The sequence below is a fragment of the Momordica charantia genome (assembly GCF_013281855.1).
Source record: "Momordica charantia cultivar OHB3-1 chromosome 2 unlocalized genomic scaffold, Mcharantia_2.0 BLBB01000002.1, whole genome shotgun sequence".
Lineage (NCBI taxonomy): Eukaryota > Viridiplantae > Streptophyta > Magnoliopsida > Cucurbitales > Cucurbitaceae > Momordica > Momordica charantia.
In genome coordinates this window covers 3,468,934-3,488,757 of record NW_028275160.1, presented here as the reverse complement: position 1 = coordinate 3,488,757, position 19,824 = coordinate 3,468,934, and the positions used below count along the sequence as shown (strand labels likewise).

General features: G+C 36.0%; 4 protein-coding genes across 6 annotated transcripts; 1 reads left to right on the top strand and 3 right to left on the bottom strand.

Annotated features, from left to right (window-relative positions):
• Positions 1-54: 54 nt before the first annotated feature.
• On the bottom strand, positions 55-4,650 carry LOC111011174 (RNA-binding (RRM/RBD/RNP motifs) family protein). Its single transcript, XM_022284845.2, has 5 exons — positions 4,188-4,650; positions 3,957-4,076; positions 3,372-3,603; positions 1,941-3,132; positions 55-699 (listed from the first exon to the last, which is right to left on the bottom strand). Exons 3-5 carry the CDS (start codon positions 3,591-3,593, stop codon positions 686-688), a joined length of 1,428 nt encoding a protein of 475 aa, XP_022140537.1. The 5' UTR covers positions 3,594-3,603; positions 3,957-4,076; positions 4,188-4,650; the 3' UTR covers positions 55-685.
• A 1,714-nt stretch (positions 4,651-6,364) lies between these two features.
• Positions 6,365-7,813, top strand: TK1A (Thymidine kinase). The gene is made up of 4 exons (XM_022284810.2): positions 6,365-6,774; positions 6,907-7,051; positions 7,132-7,253; positions 7,385-7,813. The coding sequence occupies exons 1-4, from the start codon at positions 6,605-6,607 to the stop codon at positions 7,659-7,661; spliced, it is 714 nt and encodes a 237-aa protein (XP_022140502.1). The 5' UTR covers positions 6,365-6,604; the 3' UTR covers positions 7,662-7,813.
• A 66-nt stretch (positions 7,814-7,879) lies between these two features.
• LOC111011150 (putative serine/threonine-protein kinase WNK11) lies at positions 7,880-10,816 on the bottom strand. Of its 3 annotated transcripts, none has more exons than XM_022284809.2 (3): positions 10,565-10,816; positions 9,257-9,661; positions 7,880-8,565 (listed from the first exon to the last, which is right to left on the bottom strand). In XM_022284809.2, the coding sequence occupies exons 2-3, from the start codon at positions 9,659-9,661 to the stop codon at positions 8,179-8,181; spliced, it is 792 nt and encodes a 263-aa protein (XP_022140501.1). In that variant the 5' UTR covers positions 10,565-10,816; the 3' UTR covers positions 7,880-8,178. The 3 variants fall into 3 exon arrangements, with proteins under 3 accessions (XP_022140501.1, XP_022140499.1, XP_022140498.1); XM_022284807.2 differs by having other exon boundaries at positions 9,158-9,674; positions 10,565-10,814; XM_022284806.2 differs by having other exon boundaries at positions 9,158-9,661; positions 10,565-10,812.
• Positions 10,817-12,771: 1,955 nt separating this feature from the next.
• LOC111011194 (scarecrow-like transcription factor PAT1) lies at positions 12,772-16,211 on the bottom strand. Its single transcript, XM_022284879.2, has 2 exons — positions 16,058-16,211; positions 12,772-14,847 (listed from the first exon to the last, which is right to left on the bottom strand). Exon 2 carries the CDS (start codon positions 14,752-14,754, stop codon positions 13,117-13,119), a length of 1,638 nt encoding a protein of 545 aa, XP_022140571.1. The 5' UTR covers positions 14,755-14,847; positions 16,058-16,211; the 3' UTR covers positions 12,772-13,116.
• Positions 16,212-19,824: the final 3,613 nt, after the last annotated feature.

The window sequence follows — 19,824 nt, the reverse complement described above, 5'->3', positions numbered from 1 at the left end:
GCATCGAACAAGAATTTCGCCACATTGTTACGAAAGCTAAAAGAGAGAGAGAGAGACAGAAGAATTTGTGGTTATTTATTCATAGGGAGCCTAGATGGATATCCCTTTGAATGTTTTTTCACACTAACAATTCAACAAAAAAGAGGAACTCTGATACAATCTGTTCAAAAAAACACAAACCAAAATGATGGGACAAAGAGCCATTCCTCAACAAAGCTCACAACTTTGCCTCAGGCATTACTGCTACAAATTATGATGAAGAACTTGCAAAATTAAAAGGGTGACCTTAGAAAAAAACAGGCATAGTCTATAACTTTGTGGATCCCCACCTCACTGAAGATGCATGATGATACGTATTTTGCTATACTGCCGCAATCTGATTTTACATCTCACTCAAATATAAGAAGAAGAAAAGGAAAAAAGAAAAAAGAAAAAACCAAAAGAAAGAAAATTTCTAACCAAAACTCAAACCTGAACACAAAATCCCAAGTGGCTAAAATACCTCTAAGCTTGATTCTCAGCATCGGCACTCAGTTAGCTTTAGATAATTCTTTTTTTTTTTTCCTTTTCTTTTCTTCCTTTCTTTTTTGTAGGGTAATTGAACTGAATATTCTATTGATTGGTCCGCAACTTCACATGCTTCACCAATTATCTTCATCTACTATGTCGACATATCCGATCGTTCCTAGGTAGTGTTTCCTGAACCAAAAAGGAGGAGACTGAGTTTCTAACAGTCTATTTTTCACAATAAATGTCAAGAGAATATTATCACTCCATTGCTAACGCATCTCATTTCTTTTCACCAGAAAAGTACACAAAAAGAGGAGAAAGAATAACGCGGTGAGATCATTTAACACAGAATGATACATTGATGACATTATAGCATGCACCGGTTTCTGAGACTCAATTTAACATCACGGATAATCTGATAGCATTTGTGATTTTGGCTGACTCTCATTTTATTTCATCAGGGTTTACTCTTCATGGACATCCATATCGACAGGCTTCATGATAAAAAGAAGAGAAAAAAAAACAATCGCAAAAACAATCGCCTAGCTATGAACAATAACAGGAGCATTAAAAAATGCTGTTCAAAGTCTATTAAGCTATATGCCCAAACGTCATTACATGACAAAATGAAAAGGAATGCAAATTTTAGAAGATTCTAAATGCATAATTTCACTAGCAATACTGACTACTCGGCTTCAGCTTCAAGCTTGTCGAGTTAAAAATGAGTGAGCTGCAAAATTCCAGGCTTGCATATACGGGCATGTGAACAAAAAAAGAGGTGCAATAAAGGAAGACAACGAGAGATGAATTTTCCATGAAAAGATAATTTACATATAGGTCGAATTTTGTATTCATGTTTTACATTGAATGCCCTTCATTTAACTTCAATCAGTACTATTATACAAGTTATCTTGTTTCCTTTTTTCTTTTTCGGTAATCCAAAGAAAACAGCTAAAGATTGCCCCTTCAGCTAGGCATTTCAATTATACAAACCAAGAAGCAGGAATGGTGTTCTAATTCCTCATATCAAACTACCTTAGTCAACATCTTATCGAAGACAAGATCCACGTGCCCAATATCTCCTGACCTTCGTAATGAGTTTCGTTGCTCTAAACATTCTTACAATATAACTAAGTCGTGTTCAGCTATACCAGCATATCACTAAAATATGGGGCAGGCAACTTAACAAAATAAGTCTGCTCAGTTGGCAATGAAATGTGCTTTCAATAACTGCTAAGATCTAAATCATCAAGTGCAGAATTGAAATGTGCTATGTCAGCTTTGTGCAAGATCAAAAAAATAGAATTCTACATTTGGATGTTCATAATCTGAGGATTTGGAAAATAAAATTCCTTAAAAGATAAATCAGGAGATACTACTAAAACAAATTGAAAGAGGCAATGGATAAATTTTGAATCAGTGGCTCTAACCTCTGTTTGACTGCCTCCTATTAACACTATGAGCACCAATAAAACCAGGAGAGCTTCTGGATGAGACATCTGAAGCAGCACTGCCAAGTCCATAACCAAACGGTCCAGATCCATCTCTTTCGAAATTAGAAGATCGCCACGTGGGATCACCATAACCAGCACTGTAGAAATCGGCAAAGGGCCCGTCAAAACCGACAGTTGAGGTAGGAAATGATGATGTTGGAGGCAAAACAGTACCAGTGTTCCTCCCATACCCTCCAGCTCCCAGACTATAACTACTATCAACACCACCATAATTAAGATTCCCAGTGTTACTAAAAACATTACTTCCTCCACCTTGAGACGAGATTCCGGAGCTACTCCAATTAACACCAGAATTGGCAAAGGCACTTCCCCCAATGCTGCCGCTTGCTGATCCCAAATGAGCATTGGAAGTGGCAGAGTTTGTTCCGTTGTTGAGCCCTCCACTTCCCCACAGGTTTTGAGTTGCTGAGCTGAAGAAAGACGAGTTTCCTCCATTGCCACCGTCGTACCCTATATTGCCAAACCTATCTGAATTACCAGTATAATAAGGGCTCAGTCCCCGTCCATAGTTGAGATTATTAGCAAAATTTGAACTTCCTCCATACCCTGGGTTTAGACCAATCTCAAAGTTCACACCCATTCCATAACCTGAACCAAATGGAGTGAATACACTTCGTCCACTTGAAACTGGACTAAACCTACCATCCATTCTAACACCGTAGCCTCCAATGGTACTCGAACTGTACCCCTGAGTGTAACCATTAAGGAAGCTATTGACCCTACTCTGACCATAATTGTACCCACCAAGTGGACTACGGCTAGGGCCTGGTGACAACTCTTTGGGAACTGCACGCTTAACCTCAACCATTTTGCCATTCAATTCGTGGAAAGTCTTGATAAGAACCTTCTCTACTGCTTCTTCAGAATCATATGTTATAAACCCGAAGCCTCTGGGTCGAAGAGTATTGTGGTCGTACATCACCACAACATCTGTAATTGTCCCAAATTGATCAAAATAATTCTTGAACTCACTCTCTGTTACAGTCGATGCCAAGCCCCCAACAAATATCTTTCTAGTGCGTCCGGGACCAGGAGAAACATTAATGCTACCACTGGTTCTACCTACAATGTTCTGGTCATTCCTGGGAACAGCTCTTTTAGCCTCAACCTGGGGATGAAGAAAACTCAACAATGAAGGCCGAGTTCAAATAGCAATTAAATGGCGAATGCAGGCTAATGTGACTGAACGCAAGCTGAAACACTAATCAGGAAACAAAATTTAGTCCTCAGGGAATTAGAAATTTTACTGACAAAAAAAAATTGCTCGATACATTTGGAGTCATGAACTAATAAGAAATGAGCTCTATTTTCAGGTCTGGAGATACACATTAAAGGTTAATAACTCACCATTCGTCCATCAATATTGTGCTTCTCCCGTATAACTCTATCTGCAATACTTGAATCAGCAAAAACGATGAAGCCGAAGCCACGACCGCGACCTGTGGTCCGATCCTTCATAATGACAGCTTCTACCACATCCCCAAAGGCACTGAAGTACTCTTTAAGACGTTCTTCATCGGTATCCCAAGATATTCCACCAACAAATAACTTGCCACTATCAGTTTGCATTTTCCTTTTCCTACCACATCAACAGGAGGCATATCGTTCAGATATCCAAAAATCATTAAATGCAGATAGCATTTATACTCGATTCAGATAGAAAAAAACAACAGAATTTCAAACTTCGAACATCCATTTCAGATGTTAATATAATGTACTGGGGATCGAATTCCAAGTCCGAATTTTAAGGAGAGTGAGAAGACAAAAGGAAGAAATGGACAAAAATCAGCTATGGCGATTCGTTCTAGTAAAAGATCGGTGTATAAACATATGTTGAAGAATTGTAATCTCTAACCTCTCGAAGCTGAAACAGAAGAAGGAAATTAAATCAAATGCGGGTGAATAACAAATCAATAACAGAAGAAGTAGTACCTTATTTGAATCAGAGGCAATCCAGGAAATGTATATCCCAAGCGAACAGATATTCAAAAAAATCAATTTGGGAACACTGGATCCATCGTCGATCAATTGCTCGACCAAAATTCAAGGAACCTGAGAAAACCCAGAAAGCATTTGAATCAAAAAGAAGGATTACCAGGATCCGAACTTAATCCAATTCCTCAGAAGATCGAAAAGTAAAGTCCAGATTCCCATAAAACAGACCGATTAGCGAAGACCCAGGAAGCCAAATCTTGAAAAACTAAGATCTGAGAGGATGCACGATGATAAGGACAGCGAGAGATGGCATCTCCATCATTTCTCTGTAATATGTTCCGGACCTTTCCTTTAAGCCTCAAAATTGTATCAAATTGATTATGAAAAGCAAATTCAGTTACCAAACAGATCGGGAAATTCTATTTATGTTTAGAGAAACTGTACACTACAAGGAGAACGTGAAAAACTGAAGCTTTGGAGATGTCTAGCGTGAGAAAGAAATGTATAAGAACTTTGAAACTGGAAGATGAAGATTTTCTCTTTTCTTTTTATAATTCTCAATTCTTTTCTTTTTTTTTTTTTTTTATATTTTGATCTTTACTAGAAACTTACAGGAGGAGAAAAAATAATAAGAAAAATAAAAACAAGTTTTTTGTTTCTTCACAATGGATTCTCGCTCATCTCTGTTGATCTGATAAAGGGAAGGATTTCTCTTCCAAATTAATCCCTTTTATACACTATGAACAAAGAAAAATAAAAAAAGGCTCATACATGGGTTCCATAATGTCATACATCTCAGTGGATGCATGGAAATGTAGTGGACCGGACCATTAGCCATTCATCTCTCCAACATTTTTATGGTTCACTTCGATTATGGTCTCTCCATTGCATATCATGCCCATTAATCAACATAAACTTTTGACAAACCAAAGTAAGTGGACCTTCAAAGTTCATAACTTTTTAACATTTTTGGTGGAATTCCTCTCTAATCAATACCAAATAACATTTGAAAAGAATTTTCAAGATAATTTATTTACATTAGTTGAAAAAATATTTTCAATTTACATGTTACTTTTTTTTTTTTATCGACTAACTTTTGTAGTGATATTGGATGTTGCCCGAAGAATAATCTTAGCCCAACATAAACTACTCGTGAATTGTTCAAAACATTGGTACAATATATATAGGTACTCATATGTGTATATAAGAAGTTACCCTTCTTTTGGTAATTATATATTATTTTTACGTTGTCTCGTTTTTATTCTAGTTTAATTGTTATAATGTTTTAGGCTAGTACAGTGATCACCTACTTTATTGGTTTGTTTGAGACATTAATATATATCAATATCTATACTTCTCATTTATACAAAATTTAACTTTGTTTTCCATAAAATTATAACAAACATGAAAATTTTACAATTAAATATAAGAAATTAAAATTATGATTGAATATGAATTATATTGACTTGACAAATTCTTGCATATATCCTCAACCATACCCTCCCTCAAACTTATCCAATTTCATCTGATCATACCAAATATTTTAATAATTTAAAAATGAATTTGTACATCCAAATGGGTGCACATATCAATTCTTGCTTCCCACAAAAATGTTTGAGCCATTTATAGTTCTTACAAGCACCACAAACATTGCCTTGTGGTTCTTATCATTTTGTGTAACTTCCAAAAAGTTTTTACTTCCCAAAATACCCTTTTGCATCTAACCACTACCCCTTATGTGACCCTATTGAAAGGGTCATGCTTGTCATTTTGCATCTAGCTTGGTACCAAAGGTCATTTTACACATTTATGCTGGATTTGATTAATTGGAGTTGATCTCTTCCAGCCTACCATTAGCTGGTATGGTGATGATGGGCTTAGATAAATCACATGCAAATACCTTATCATAATTTTAATTTATATTTTCTCATTTTATTTTTTTCTAATAAAGAAATGGTTTCTTGATGTTTACTCTTGTTGGGCTCTGTGGTCAGATTACAAAAATTCCTGTTGTAATAAAAGTCTACAATATTGAAAATTTTTTGGCATAGAATCTAGAAAATATAGGTCTCAGAAAACAAATGAGCACAATTTTCTTTATTTTAAAATAATTTACAAATTAGTTTTCTCTGTTAAGCAGTTGATTTTATTCATTAATTGACTGGTTGTGGCATTTATTTCCTTTTCGCTTAATTATGTAATTTCATATTGAATACAGACAAATCCTGTTTAATTACCGAATTAAAGTTGGAAATGTGTGTGATTTTGAGTGGGCCGATCCGGCCGAATTAAATGGCTAGAAAATCAATCATAAGCCGGTTACCAAATTTAAACCGGCCCAAATTTAACAAAATAAATTTTTTTTCTTCTTCTTCATATATACACAAACCAAACGCTGAAAGTCAAAAACTTCCCCAAGAAGTTTCCCTCCAAATCAAAACTCTTCAATATTCCCTCCAAATTTTCAAAACCCCAGTGAAAAAAATCACACCCACTACTCCGAATTAGTTCCTTTTTCGTTCTATATATTTTGAAGAGGGAATCAGATCATCTCACAGATCTCGCTTCCTCTCCTTCTAAATTCCCTCTGATTTCAATTCAAAATCTGCCCTACTTTTTACTTTTCTTGATCTCCAATCTGCTCCATGGACTCTTTTAGGAGCTCGTTGTCGTTGACCACCACCGACGGCGGCACCGTGAGAGCAGGATCATATCCCCGCGTCGCCGGCGAGGTCCACGTAATCATCGGCCCCATGTTCGCCGGGAAAACCACCGCGCTCCTCCGCCGGATAAAATCCGAGAGCAACAGTGGCAGGTAAAGAAAATTGGGGTTTCCGGTGATGAGTTGACTCAGTCGATGCACAATTCGAACTTTTTTGACTTGAATTAGATTTCTATATCGTTCCGTGTGTGAATTTCTGTGTTTAATTCGTCGTGCCATGAGCAGGAATGTGGTGATGATCAAGTCAAGCAAGGACACGAGGTACGCAATTGATTCGGTAGTAACACACGATGGGGCCAAATTTCCATGCTGGGCACTGCCAGATCTTTCGTCTTTCCGTCAGAAATTTGGAGAAGATGCTTACGATAAGGTATCTTTGGCACTATTGTTGGTTTGACAATTTTCTCTTCTAACCCATCTTCTTTATCACTCCTCAAATAATACTGGCAGCTGGATGTGATTGGTGTTGATGAAGCTCAATTTTTTGACGATCTTTATGATTTTTGCTGCAATGTTGCTGACAAAGATGGCAAAATTGTTATAGTTGCTGGCCTTGATGGAGATTACCTAAGGTACAGTTCAATATTTACATATGGGCCGTTCCCAGATGCAAAACAATGGATCTTTCCAATATAATTGTGCTTGTTTTGCATAATTTTTGGGATCCTTTGCTGGTATTTGAAATTCCGTTTGTAATTGGCAGGAGGAGCTTTGGTTCAGTTCTTGATGTTGTACCTCTGGCTGACACAGTGACAAAGTTGACAGCTAGATGTGAACTTTGTGGCAAAAGAGCCTTCTTTACCTTGAGGAAGACAGAGGAGACAAGGACCGAGCTTATTGCTGGGGCCGATGTCTATATGCCAGTGTGCCGCCAGCACTATGCCAATGGTCAACAAGTGATACAAGCTTCCAAGAATGTCCTGGGATCTCGTACTGTCACAACTGGCTCAAATCTAGAGGCACTTGCTTCACTTAATTAAATCCACAATCTATTTCAGTTTCGTCTCTCTCTATTTCAAGTGTTTCATCAAACAGCTGAAACCAGCCTTTTTTCTTGTGTTTGGAAATAGGATTAGGATTAGGATGTAATTCAACCAATATTATATAGTACTACATTTTTTCTTCTGGAATATGATGCAGATGTACCAAGTTCATTCATAATCCTTCTGTCAAAACAGATTAACTAATCCCCCAGATATGGCTACTACAAGGAAAAAGAAATTTTATTGCTTGCCTCGGTTTCCTGAGGTCTTCTGCTGCAATTTTCCTGTTCTTAGAAAAATTCAAATCCAAGTGAAAATAGAAGATTTCATTGCATAGACATCAAGTCATTGACTAGAAATCTAGCGATCAGAATCCAAGTACAGAAATGGCGAAAACTGTAGTGCAGTAGGTAAAAGAGAGAACCATATACTTTTCTTGCTCATCATCAGTCAGTAGTAGCAGAGGTAGAGGAAACACTGTTAATTGCTGCTGGCTAGAAAACATGCTTCCCCTCTAATAAGTCTGTTCAGAGTCTTCATCCCTGACTTCGTCGAAGAAGGGATCCTTGAGAAGTTCAGAGGCGGAAGGTCTTGCCCTTGGTTGTGCAATGCACTTATCAATGAAAGCTTTGACTTCATCATCAGTCACTTTGTTTAATGCTTGGGGCTTTATTCCGGTCGTCACCTTCTTGTATATCTTGGCAACGCTGTCACATTCACTGTACGGTATCTCCATTGTAACCATCTCGAGCAAACACATCCCGAAGGAGTATATATCCACCATCTCCGTGTAATCTTCCTCATACAGCTCTGGTGCCATATACTCTGGTGTGCCTATGATTGAATGTGCAGCGTGGCTCCTGCCAACTATAGCTGCAAAACCTAGATCGCCTATTTTAACCTGTACAGAGGAGAGGTGTAATAACGCTTCAACATCACGAAGCAACACAAGTTGAACGAGGGGGTGGGCAATTGGATACTTGTGGCTTAATCTTATCTCGGGAATTATATAAATTAGCAAGCAAGTTTGAGATTTGATAGTTGATATTTGAATTCAGTAAATGACATCCAGACATCCTAAAACGAATTTATCTAACCAACTGCTCACTTTCTTGTGAATAAGGGAGAAAGCAAGAGTAAAATGCAACTCAAATTCCCCAACTGCACTTTTTCTTCGCTGTGATCATAGCCTCCGTAGCTCTGTGAGATGCCAACTAATTGATCATGACCTCAGTTTTAATTTCTATCAATACAAAGCCAATAGACAACCATGTGTAGCATATGAACTATTATTCAAGTAGCTCAGTCAAATGTTTCAAAGATTGCAGCAAGGAAGTCACTAAATCATCAGATTTTCTTTTAATTTCCATAAAAGGAGGTTTGGCATTGCACCTAAAACAATGATCAAGAATAAAAAGGTGACAAAGAAAAGTTATCTGCAAATTCTACCTTAGCTCAGAAAGAGAGAAAACTAGCGAGATTAAAGCAAATACCTGGCCAATGTTCCCATTGACAAATATGTTACTACAATTGAGATCTCTGTGAATAATGCAAGGCTCATGAGTATGAAGATAATCCAATCCCTCGAGTACCTGCTTTGACCACTTCTTCAAGGCCTTAATTGACACATGTCGATGTTTCTTACGATAATCCCTCAGGTTTCCTGATGTGCACACCTCGGTAATGAAATTCAACGTGTTACGCTCATCATCATTCCAAACACTGTAACAAACAATGATATATTTGTTGTTCAACGTGCTCAGCAGCTGAACCTCAGATCTCAGCCGGTTGATGAGCACTTGATCCCCACTGAAGTTTCTCAAGCGAACCTGATTCCAAGCAACCTCTATACCTTCCTCCTGATCAAATGCCCTATAAACCTTCTTCACTGCTCCAGACCCCAGAAGATCATCATATCGTCCAAACCTTCCAGTTGGATCCACCTCAACAAAAGGCTCTGCATCTCGATCAAATGGAATTGAATTTTCAGCTGGCATCTGTAAAGAGACACTAATGTAGGTAAATTGAGCAAATTAGTTAGAAACAGACATCAGTGCTGGGGTCCTACTTGCTATAGATCAAGATTCAAGAGTTCTTTTTTTGAAAAAATTAAAATGATCCAAGTAGAATGTGAAATCAAAACCAGATAAATTAAGAGCTGGCGGCTGAATCTTAGAAGGAATGCGCAGAGAATAATCTTCACATTCATAAACTTGATTCTTAATATACAGCCAACTCCAGAGTCCAGCGTCAACTTAATCCAATAATAACAAATAAATATTTAAAGGGCATATAACAGAAGTACAGAGACCTATCATTACTATTGCAACTGAAAAACATCATATGTAGCAGAACCAAAATGGATATACTTCGAGATATATAATCCAAGCAAAATATGAAGCCTACGCTGACTGCTTTTTCAGGTGATTCTTCTTCTTCTTCTTACTTTAATTTAATAATAAAAATAATAATTAAAGTGAAACCAGAGATTTCAGCAACAAAATATTATATTCCTTGTTACTCTGAACAAATTAAACGTACTTCAAGAGACAAAATTAACGACAATGATAAAGTCAAACGAGCTAGAAATCAGAAAATCCGAAGGGAAAAGGAGAATTGGGAATCGGGCTCACGCGGCAAAAATCACAGATTCAGATAGAGCGGGGGAAGAGAAAAAAGAAGCAAAGATCGTGCCAGAACAGAAATTGAAACGACCTCGACGACGGAAAATGGAAAATTCGAAACAATATAGAGGAATGGACCTTAAACCTATTAAATGGGCGAATTAACATGAAAATCACGATTGAAATGAAACTGGGTTAGCTCTGAAAACGAGTACGACGCCATTAACATCAGCATCTCTGTACTTGAAAGGGAAGCGAAAGAGAATGAATGATTACCTTGTGGTGATGCCGGACGGAAAATCTCTCCGCAGAAACGGAGCGAGAAAATATTTTCTCTCTCTCTCTGTTCCGTTCAGTTGGGTTTCCTTGCGTCACGTCGAGGCGGCAGGGCGATTCTGGTTTTATACGTGGCGCGTAATTCAGATCAAATCGTTAAATCGACGTACTGTGAACCCTCCCTTCTGCTTCACGTCTCATTATGGCCAATTTACGTAACCTAAATTTCTTTCTTTTTTCTTTTTCTTTGAAAGTACGTAAGCTAAGTTAAGTCCAACGACCATATATATATAAAAAAGAAAAAAAAGAAGAACAAGAAAGAGATGAAATATACAAACTTTAAAATGGATAACTTTGTATTAAAAAAAATGATAATGAATAAAAAATAAAAACCATAACTTTAACAATAAAATTTATTTTGCCAATCTAAACCTAGTCATGTTTAAGACATCTAAGAAATAAGATTCTTTTTTTTTTTTGTTTTGTTTTTGCCAAAGCATATGTTGTATTTTTTTATCATAGTTGTGAGTTTTCGATCCTCACCCCATAAGTTTGTATTAAAAAAAAAGTTCATTTTTTACTTAAGGATTGAAAATTTGGAAGATATTTAATTAGTTGTATTTTCTTGATGGGACTTTTTAATTATGTAACTTTAGTTTTTTACGGCAGTTCTGAATTTGTGTATTTTGCTACCATGGGTAGCAAAAACCTTAGTTATTGGTAAATATAATAACTTTTTAGTTTTGTAAATATGACAAAAAAAAATTTTAAAATTAGGTTTTCTTTTTTTCTACCATAGACATACTTAACAATATAATTGATATACTTGATTTAACGAATACTAAGTATATAATTGATATATATGTCTAATATAAAATATATCAATCACACTAAATATATCAGTGATATATCTTCAATGTTTAATATAAAGTATATCGTTGATATATTTGATATTAGATATATTAATGTAGGAGGATTTTTCAATTTTCAGAAAACTGCCGGTTTTAAAGGTATATTCAACTTTTCAATTTTTTCTCGTTTGGACTAAAGCCTTCAATTTGTATTATAATTGCAACAATTAACTATTATTTGTAAGTGGGCATTTTAATTATATATAAAAACTTTAAAAGAGAGAGGGTTGATGGTCCTAAAGAAGAAATAATAAGAATGGAGATACCGCCCCCATATAAATTTCAAAGTTCTAAAAAACCAAATGCTTTCTAAAGTTCGATATAATGTAATATAAATTTTATTTTGTTACTATGATTATTACGCTCTTGAATGATGTACTATGATTCATGAATTAAGTTTCTATAGTTTAGAAATTAGATTTAAGATATTAAAAGAAATAAAATTAGATTTAAGAGCCGAGCATAGGTATTGACATATATTTCCAATTAAAAGGGTGTGAGTTCGATCCCCCACCCCCACATGTTGTATTGAAAAAATGAGCTTATAGATCATCCCATCTACAAACTAAATACAATATTCATTTATACAATTCACATATACAAATGGATATAAATCTGAAAACTTTCTAACCTCAAGCTTCATAAATTTAGAGTTATCAGAGTTGTAGTGCCCCATGTGCAAATAAGTTATTTTCAATTCAACCTTGTATAGAGCAAGGGAAATAAATGAGCAACTTTGTCACAATTAGAAGCAACGAAGAGTTTCTACATATCTGCGGTTTGATACAGCTCATTCCATTACAAAACTTGCAATCTAATGTTTCAAAAAGAGAGAATCCAAAACGGGGTGTAGAGAAATTTAATCAAAAGAGATGGGTCACGTGTGGAGGATTCGGATTTCATGGATGGCCCGTGCCCATGGCGCCATGAATATCATCTAAATCTTGTTCATGAGAAAGTTTCATGGCAGCTGCAGCCAATTTAAGGTCTTTGCTTTCTTCATTGTTTGTGGACTTCAAATTTGATTCACCCCATTTGGCCTTATGGGACGGTTTTTGATCTTTCTCACAGCAACAATGGAGAGAGATTCACATGAATCCACGCCTGTTTACTTTTCTTTGGATCCCTTCATGCTTAAGATGAAGAGAAGCCCTTTGTTCCAAGTTATTTCAACTTTTTCGACTCTGCTTTTAGGGATGCAGAAATCATCGTTTTCGTTCATTACTGTAACGGAAATTCGAGTATGTTGTTCATTGGCATTTCTTCAACTACTCACAGACGAGAGGATAAACTTGATACTTGAAAGCATATGGTTTATTAAAGGCTAAATTGATAAAACTAACATAAAACTTCTAAATTTATACATCACTTCTTAGATTATGTGATATGAAGCGACCCTTCTGATATTTAATCTTGGACTTAGCCACAACACAATTTCAAGTTGACTCTGGTTTTCCAGCTTGCACTTTGTAACCTAACATCAAACTAAAACATAGTCCACCATGCCAGTGCCAGCCAAGTTAAGTTCTTGGTACTAGAACGTGTCAAGGAAAAGTGTATGTTTTGTCATAGCAGCTAATGGAGCAGAAAACAACCATGTCTCTCCTTTGGTTTTCAATGGCTAAATCCTGTAAAACGTGGTCACTTCCAGGCACAAGAAGCAACCAAATCCCTGTTCATCCAGCCTAAATACAGAGCCCCTTCTCTCTCTTCAAGCCTATACCTCTTACAATAGCTATCTAATAATGTTTTTATTGTAGCGTTCACCAAAGAGCTTAATGGGTAAGGAGTGAATCCTGCCATTGCGAATCGCAGTCTCCACTTCCCGAGTAGCTCGTGTCGTTCCACTCTCTCGGCTCCTTCACAGGCTAAAATGTTGACAACTTCCCTGGCTAGACAATGTTGCTCGATGTTGATTCGCTCCTTGTGCTGTCGTGGAAGAGTAACGTCGATTGATTCAAACATGGCGTTGTAGTAATCCAGCGTCTCGATGAACCGGGGAAAGAATGCAGCAGTGTTTGTGTTGGATTCTTGCTCGACAAGGGTCACTACCCTTGGAGACAGACCCTTGACCATCCTCAACAGCCTATCTCGATGATTTTCGGTGCTTACGCTCTCATCTGGCATATGGTGGAGCATGAATGCAAAATTCACTGCTAAAGCCTCCCCTCGTCGAATGCCAAGATTTTTTAGCTGAACATTGCAGCCAGAAAGGGCAGCCGAATGAAACTCAAATGGCACATTACACGATTTTGCTAACCTGGAAAGCCTCTTCCCAACAATATCTAGCCCGCCTCCGCGGGCATAAGCTGATGCGGGATCATCTATACCCGTTATACGAATGTGAGGTGGTCCACCAGGCCTGCCTGCAAAAGCTTGAATCAAAGTGATCCACTGGGTACCCTGAGAAATTTGGAAATCAATGATGTGAACTCTATCTTCATCCTTCATGGCTTCTGCAATGGCACCATTTGCAGACATGTACCCGAATTTGAAATATGGGCAGACCTCGTAAAGAACGTGCATATAAGAGAGGAGCTCCGCACTTGCTGGTTCCTTGCATCTCAAAGCTTTATAGATGCAGCTCCCTGAGGAAGCCAGCCGTGCAACCAGCCCCTCCAGCATATATGCTCCCAACCTCTGTATCGGTTCACCGCGAACCGACACCATCTTGCGCAATTCATCCATGAGCCATTGTGCCATTAACGCATCATTATCCGATACCGCTTTAGCACAAACTATTAGAATCTTTTTCAAGTTTCCTTTAGTGATAGCATCCATCACTTGTCCCCAACTTCCCATCTCTGGATTGTCTGTTCCCTCCTGGTAGATACTATCAAAACTGTCAATGACATCAGAATCAGGGCCAAGCATCACAGATTCCAACTCCCGTAGTTTGTGCGTAAAGTCACTAATATCATCTGTTATACTGGATCCGCTTACTGGGGAGCCATATGTATTGTCAGGAGAATTATTTTGATCCGAAGGATTTGAACGAGAATCTTGTTGCGATACCGGACTCCCGTTGGGTGAGAAGGTGATGGTCGACGTCGAGTTGTGAGCTGTATAGCAATGGCTTCCTGATGACGACTCCAGAGTGCAGTACCGATCACCGATGTCTTGAACATTGAACTCACCTCTTTGGTTGCCACCAGTGGAATATAGTTGGCGACCCAAAGTTTGGAATTGGGAGAAACAGTAGGCATCCACTCCTTGCAGTGGCTGATAACATAGTCTCTTTGACATATGTGAACCTCTATGAAGCTGTGAAGCTTGCATTTTGCAAATTATCTACCGAATGAAACTGATTTTCTCTCTACAGAAGCTAAGAGTTCCTAGAACCACCGTTTTTGGAATCTTTAACTAAATTTACTGCACATATAAACCAAAATCAGCATGGTTGTAGTCTTACAGAGAAATACCGACCGATAAAAGTCATCCACAGGAGATTGCCACAGATGCAGGTCTTAATAATCAAACAAAAATGGTGAAAATTGACAACATCAGAGAACATATCGACTCAAACAATCATTCTGGTATGAGTTTATTACTTGTCTAAAATCTAGCAGAAGCTGTTGATATAAAACAGACAGCATTCTTCAAATAGGCTTGAAGCTTCCAATTTAAGCTGCCCTGCAATAGACTCTCGACCCAATTCAACTCGAAACAATTATTTTCTGTGCTTGAAACCAGAGGTCTTGGGAGGTACAAAGTGTACGAAGGATGAAAACCAGCCTTAGCCTTTGTTTTTATGAACTTTTAGAAGTCCAAGAAGTATAATTCTACTTCCATAACAGCAAAAAACAGAGGAAGATATTTTCCAAGTTTGATTCATCTATTAGATCAGAGTTGAAAACTGAGAACTTCCTCAGAAAATCCTCTCAGTCCAAAGAACCATCCGATTTACAAATTACAGAAACCACAGTTACCGAAGTTTTCAATTATTCACTCACGCGATGGTAAAATATGCACTTGACACTTGCCCAAATAAGTTGGGATTAACTTTCTGCTTTCTTAGAAAAAGAAATTTAAAAAAGCATCAAGCAATATTTAAAAATTCAGTTCGGTGACTCATGATTATACCTTTCCACGTATTCGGCTATATCCCCCACCAGATCATCATTCAACTTTATAAAAATAAATATTACAGGAAAAAGATGCCAGATAAACTATTCACACATGAAACCGAAACAATGGAATTGGATCCTGTTTCATAAGATCTACCGCTAAAATCCAACCCCAGTTATAATAATCTCTCTTAAATTAAAACCCAGTTCGCAAAATAAAGAATCATAAAGTATATGGCTCGAAAACAGAAATTCAGGGAAGGGGTCAGGGAATCGACCTCCACAAAAATGCCCAGAGAAAACAGAGCAGAAAAACAGAGCAATAGACAATTTCGGACTCGAATTACCATTTCTACAGCAACCCCATTTGCAGCAGTATTGAATCAGACAAACAAAAGGAAGAAAAGTTTATACAAACCCAGAAAACCAGCAAAGAGACGCAATTGAAAACAGATGGATTAAACTCAGAGATTAAAATTTTAGAGGTCCATAATCAATCAAATTGTTGAACCCACCTGACTTAAAGAGTCTTCAGGCCGGAGTTCACTTCAGACCAGAGGGAGAAAGAAGCGGAGGGGGAGTCTTATGAGAATCACCTGAGAAGTCTTTAATAGAGTGGAGGAGCAAAAGCCCTGTAATTATTGCTTAACTACATTCCCTGCCACTGAATTAACTTTTTTACTTGAGAGTTTATTTCTGCCACCTGGATGCACGGAAATGACCAAAATACCCCCAAAATTATTAACAAAAAAGGGATAATATGCTCGCCATTCATGCCTAATAAAGTTAGAATGGATGAGTTGGTTGTCATTTATAAAGAATTCAAGTTTATCGGAGATAAATACTTTAAATATTTAAGTTTATATTAATATTCTTAAATATTTATAATTACAAAATTATATTTTTGAAATAAGATAAAATTTGAGTTATGGCATAATAAAATTTATGAAGTATATTGATTAAAAAGTTGTGGCATAATATAATCTCAAGCTTGGTTTATAAACAAAAAGGTTTGGGTGAATTCCAAAGACTAAAAAGCTATTCTCTCTCTCTCTCTTGTGTGAGAAACAAAAAGCTAGTCAATTTGGTCAAAGAAAATTCAATAATGCAATAGTTTAACTAATTAATTTTCCAAAATTTGAATACAATATTCAACTAAAATCTTCAAGCAAAGGGAATAGTTTGACTTTGAATGCAGCAGTGGAGACCATGCCATGACCCCACGGCATGGAGTGATTATTTTTTAAATTACAAATTTTTTTGTATTGATTTATTATTATTAAAAAAAAATAAACAGCATGCGTTAAAGTTGGCCAGGGATTGGTAAAGATTACATCTGGGGCAACCCTTAATTTCTTATTTTTCAAAAAAGTCATATCGTAAGATAAGGTTTATTTTGAAAATAAAGATATGGGAAGAAAAAGAGAGAGATTTTTGGTTATTTCTTTTATCTCCTCCCTGAAAATTTGTAAGAAAAATATTCACAAAAGGGGAGGGGCAAGGAGGTAAAAAAGAGGAAAATGTAGGTTTGAGTTGAAGGAGGAGTGGGGCCCACAGACCATGGTCGGGAGAGTGGCATACACGGAAGAGAAGAGAGATTAGCTTAGTTTAAAAGGCAAAAATGACGTGGCAAGTAGTGCCTTATACTTCAACTTAAAGTTTAAACACCCATCTTCATTATACTTTCCATATCATTATTATTTACAACAAAAATACATAAATAAATAAAATTAGTTTCATCCCCAATATCAAAGCTTCTGGAATACCTTACACTAACGTGGTGCTAAGTTCAACACACTTTGATGCTTGAATTGATAAAAAATTTCGTTGAAAGTAGTCAGAGTAGAGTTATAAGAGTATACCTCGCATTACTTCTATTTATAGAGGAAGTCTCGTTGTGTTGGTTTGGGTGGATCGACTTGATCGAATCCAACTAGTTGGGTGGTCCGATACGGGTGTTTAACTCAAACGGCTATGACAGATATGATTTAAAATAATGCAGTATAATCAAGTACGCATCTGAATAAAATAATAATATACAAGACAATATTTGACGTGGTTAGTTATAGAATATCCTTTTGAACTGAGTTTTCTAATATGCTTACATCATTTCCATCATTTTGTTATATCATGTTAAATTATCATTCATTAGTCTGAAATGAGTAGTGATAGGATAGATGGTTAGAATTATGAAAATCAAATTGAGAATTTAGGAGCATAAATTTGAACTATTTAAAACTCCAAATAAGCACAACTTGTCAAATTTAATGACTAAATTTCTAGTTTAACCATTTTTTTAAACCAAAAGTAATATATCCACACCCATGAATCAATAATCGTGTCAAACCTCTGAAGAGTTTAGGACTAATATCGGTAACCATAAACCTAGAAAAATAGAAATAAAAAGTAAAGAATTAAAAGAAAAAATCGGCTAATTGAAAATTGCAATATCAACTCGTTGAAGTCCATTTCATGAACCTTTAAAAAGTTTAAAAATCTAATTTCCACACTCATGAGAAATGAAAACGAAATTAACCCAATGTGTTTAAATTTCTTCTAACTTCAAATTTACAACAAGATTCCACTCCAATTTCCATACATAAAATTGTGAGAGCAAAAATAAGAAAGAGAAAAGTAAGGTCACAATCACAATCACATCAAGCAAATGTGCAAAATAAAAACGGAGATGGGAAAAAAAAAGAGAAAAAGAAAAAGAAAAGTGGGGGGAATCAATGATTTTGATTTGATTTTTCATTGGATGCTGTAATTATAAAAAAAGATAAAATCTTCAACTCTCATGAGCAACCACACAGGACAAATATCAAATATATGGCTTCAATGCACCTGACCTTAACAAGTCCATCAAAAACAGACAAAACTATATTGCATTTCTTTTTTCTTTTTTTTTTTTCTCTTTTTAATTTTATATCCCCACAACCAATTTAATTTAAATTCCCACTCCCCTCGATCAAAATTTCTTAATCTTTTCTTGCTTTTTGCGCGTGCCAATATGGCATAGAATATTGATCATAATCATATCTAAGTATTCTTCTAGAAGAAGAATATTGGGTTTAATTGATGCGTTCACCGTGTGGGTGATTAATTATATTGGACCTTCTTTTCCTTTTACAAGATAGAAAAAAAAAAGGAGATCAAATAAGAACATGCATATTTAAACTTCCGATCTCAAAAAGAAAAAAATAAGTGATTGAAGTATACTCGTGTTGGATTTCCTTTTTTTTTTCTTTTAAGGATAAAAATATGTAAAGCATTAATTAGCTCAGAGAAAAAAGAGAATCTAGTTGGGTTATGTGTCTGCGCATAAAGTAATTAGTTTTAAGTCATGGCCCCATCTTGCCTTATCTTGGTTGATAAATGCCATAGTCTTGTATTTTGTTCTGTCTTTTTGTCGTTATATGAAGAGAGAGAGAGAGAGAGAGAAGTGGATTGCTTTTTAAGTTAGTGAAAGATGGGGTTGGTAATCATAATCAAAGTGAAAATGAATGTTAAACTTAGGTTCCAAATTAGCATTATGGTACTTAATTAGGTAATTATCATACAAACATGAACCATTTAATTTACTTTTTCTATGGGCCAATAATTTACTTTGATTTGTGAGGTGGGTTTATCCAAATATCATTACTTGTTTTCCTCACCACTTGAGCTTAATTATGAACTATAATCTCAGTTATTGCTATATCTTTCTTATTTTAAACCAAAAAATACAAAAAAAAAAAATGGAAAAGTTATACAAAAAGTGGCATTTGATGAATTGTGGGAGATTCAAAAAATGGACATCTCAACTACAACCATTAAGAAACACTACTTCCATCTACGTGTCTCTTGTTATCTACTTTTTAAAATCAAAGTCATTTTAAAAGTTAAAAAATTAATTTTGAAAAATATTTTTATTTTTGAAATTTGGCAAAGGATCCCAATGTATTTTTAAAGAATGTGAAGAAACATCGAAAGGGTATAAATCAAGCATAATTTTTCTAATATAGAAAACCAAAAGCGAAATGGTTATCAAACAAGCCTGCATTTGTTAAAACTTCGTAATGTTAAAATTCATACAAAATAAATACCATAGTCTAATATTCATGCATTTTTATGTGATTCTCCTTAACAAATTTTTGCATTCTCAAACATTACTCTTTCTCTTTATTGAGATTAGGATGGGAAATATAATAACTTTAAATACTGGTCGACTTTGAGTCCAGCTTAATTTTAAGACATGTATTTTCAATAAAAAAAAAGTCGTGTGTTCGAAATGTTGTTGTAC

Bases quoted from the DNA above. Each gene is read 5' to 3' on its own strand.
- LOC111011150 (XM_022284807.2), bottom strand. From the start codon at position 9,661: ATGCCAGCTGAAAATTCAATTCCATTTGATCGAGATGCAGAGCCTTTT. The intron at 8,566-9,157 runs GTATTTGCTTTA...TCCTCTGTACAG, and splicing joins TCAATGGGAACATTGGCCAG to GTTAAAATAGGCGATCTAGG.
- TK1A (XM_022284810.2), top strand. From the start codon at position 6,605: ATGGACTCTTTTAGGAGCTCGTTGTCGTTGACCACCACCGACGGCGGC. The intron at 7,052-7,131 runs GTATCTTTGGCA...TAATACTGGCAG, and splicing joins GAGAAGATGCTTACGATAAG to CTGGATGTGATTGGTGTTGA. The intron at 7,254-7,384 runs GTACAGTTCAAT...TGTAATTGGCAG, and splicing joins CTTGATGGAGATTACCTAAG to GAGGAGCTTTGGTTCAGTTC.
- LOC111011174 (XM_022284845.2), bottom strand. From the start codon at position 3,593: ATGCAAACTGATAGTGGCAAGTTATTTGTTGGTGGAATATCTTGGGAT. The intron at 3,133-3,371 runs GTGAGTTATTAA...CTTCATCCCCAG, and splicing joins ACAATATTGATGGACGAATG to GTTGAGGCTAAAAGAGCTGT.
- LOC111011194 (XM_022284879.2), bottom strand. From the start codon at position 14,754: ATGCAAGCTTCACAGCTTCATAGAGGTTCACATATGTCAAAGAGACTA.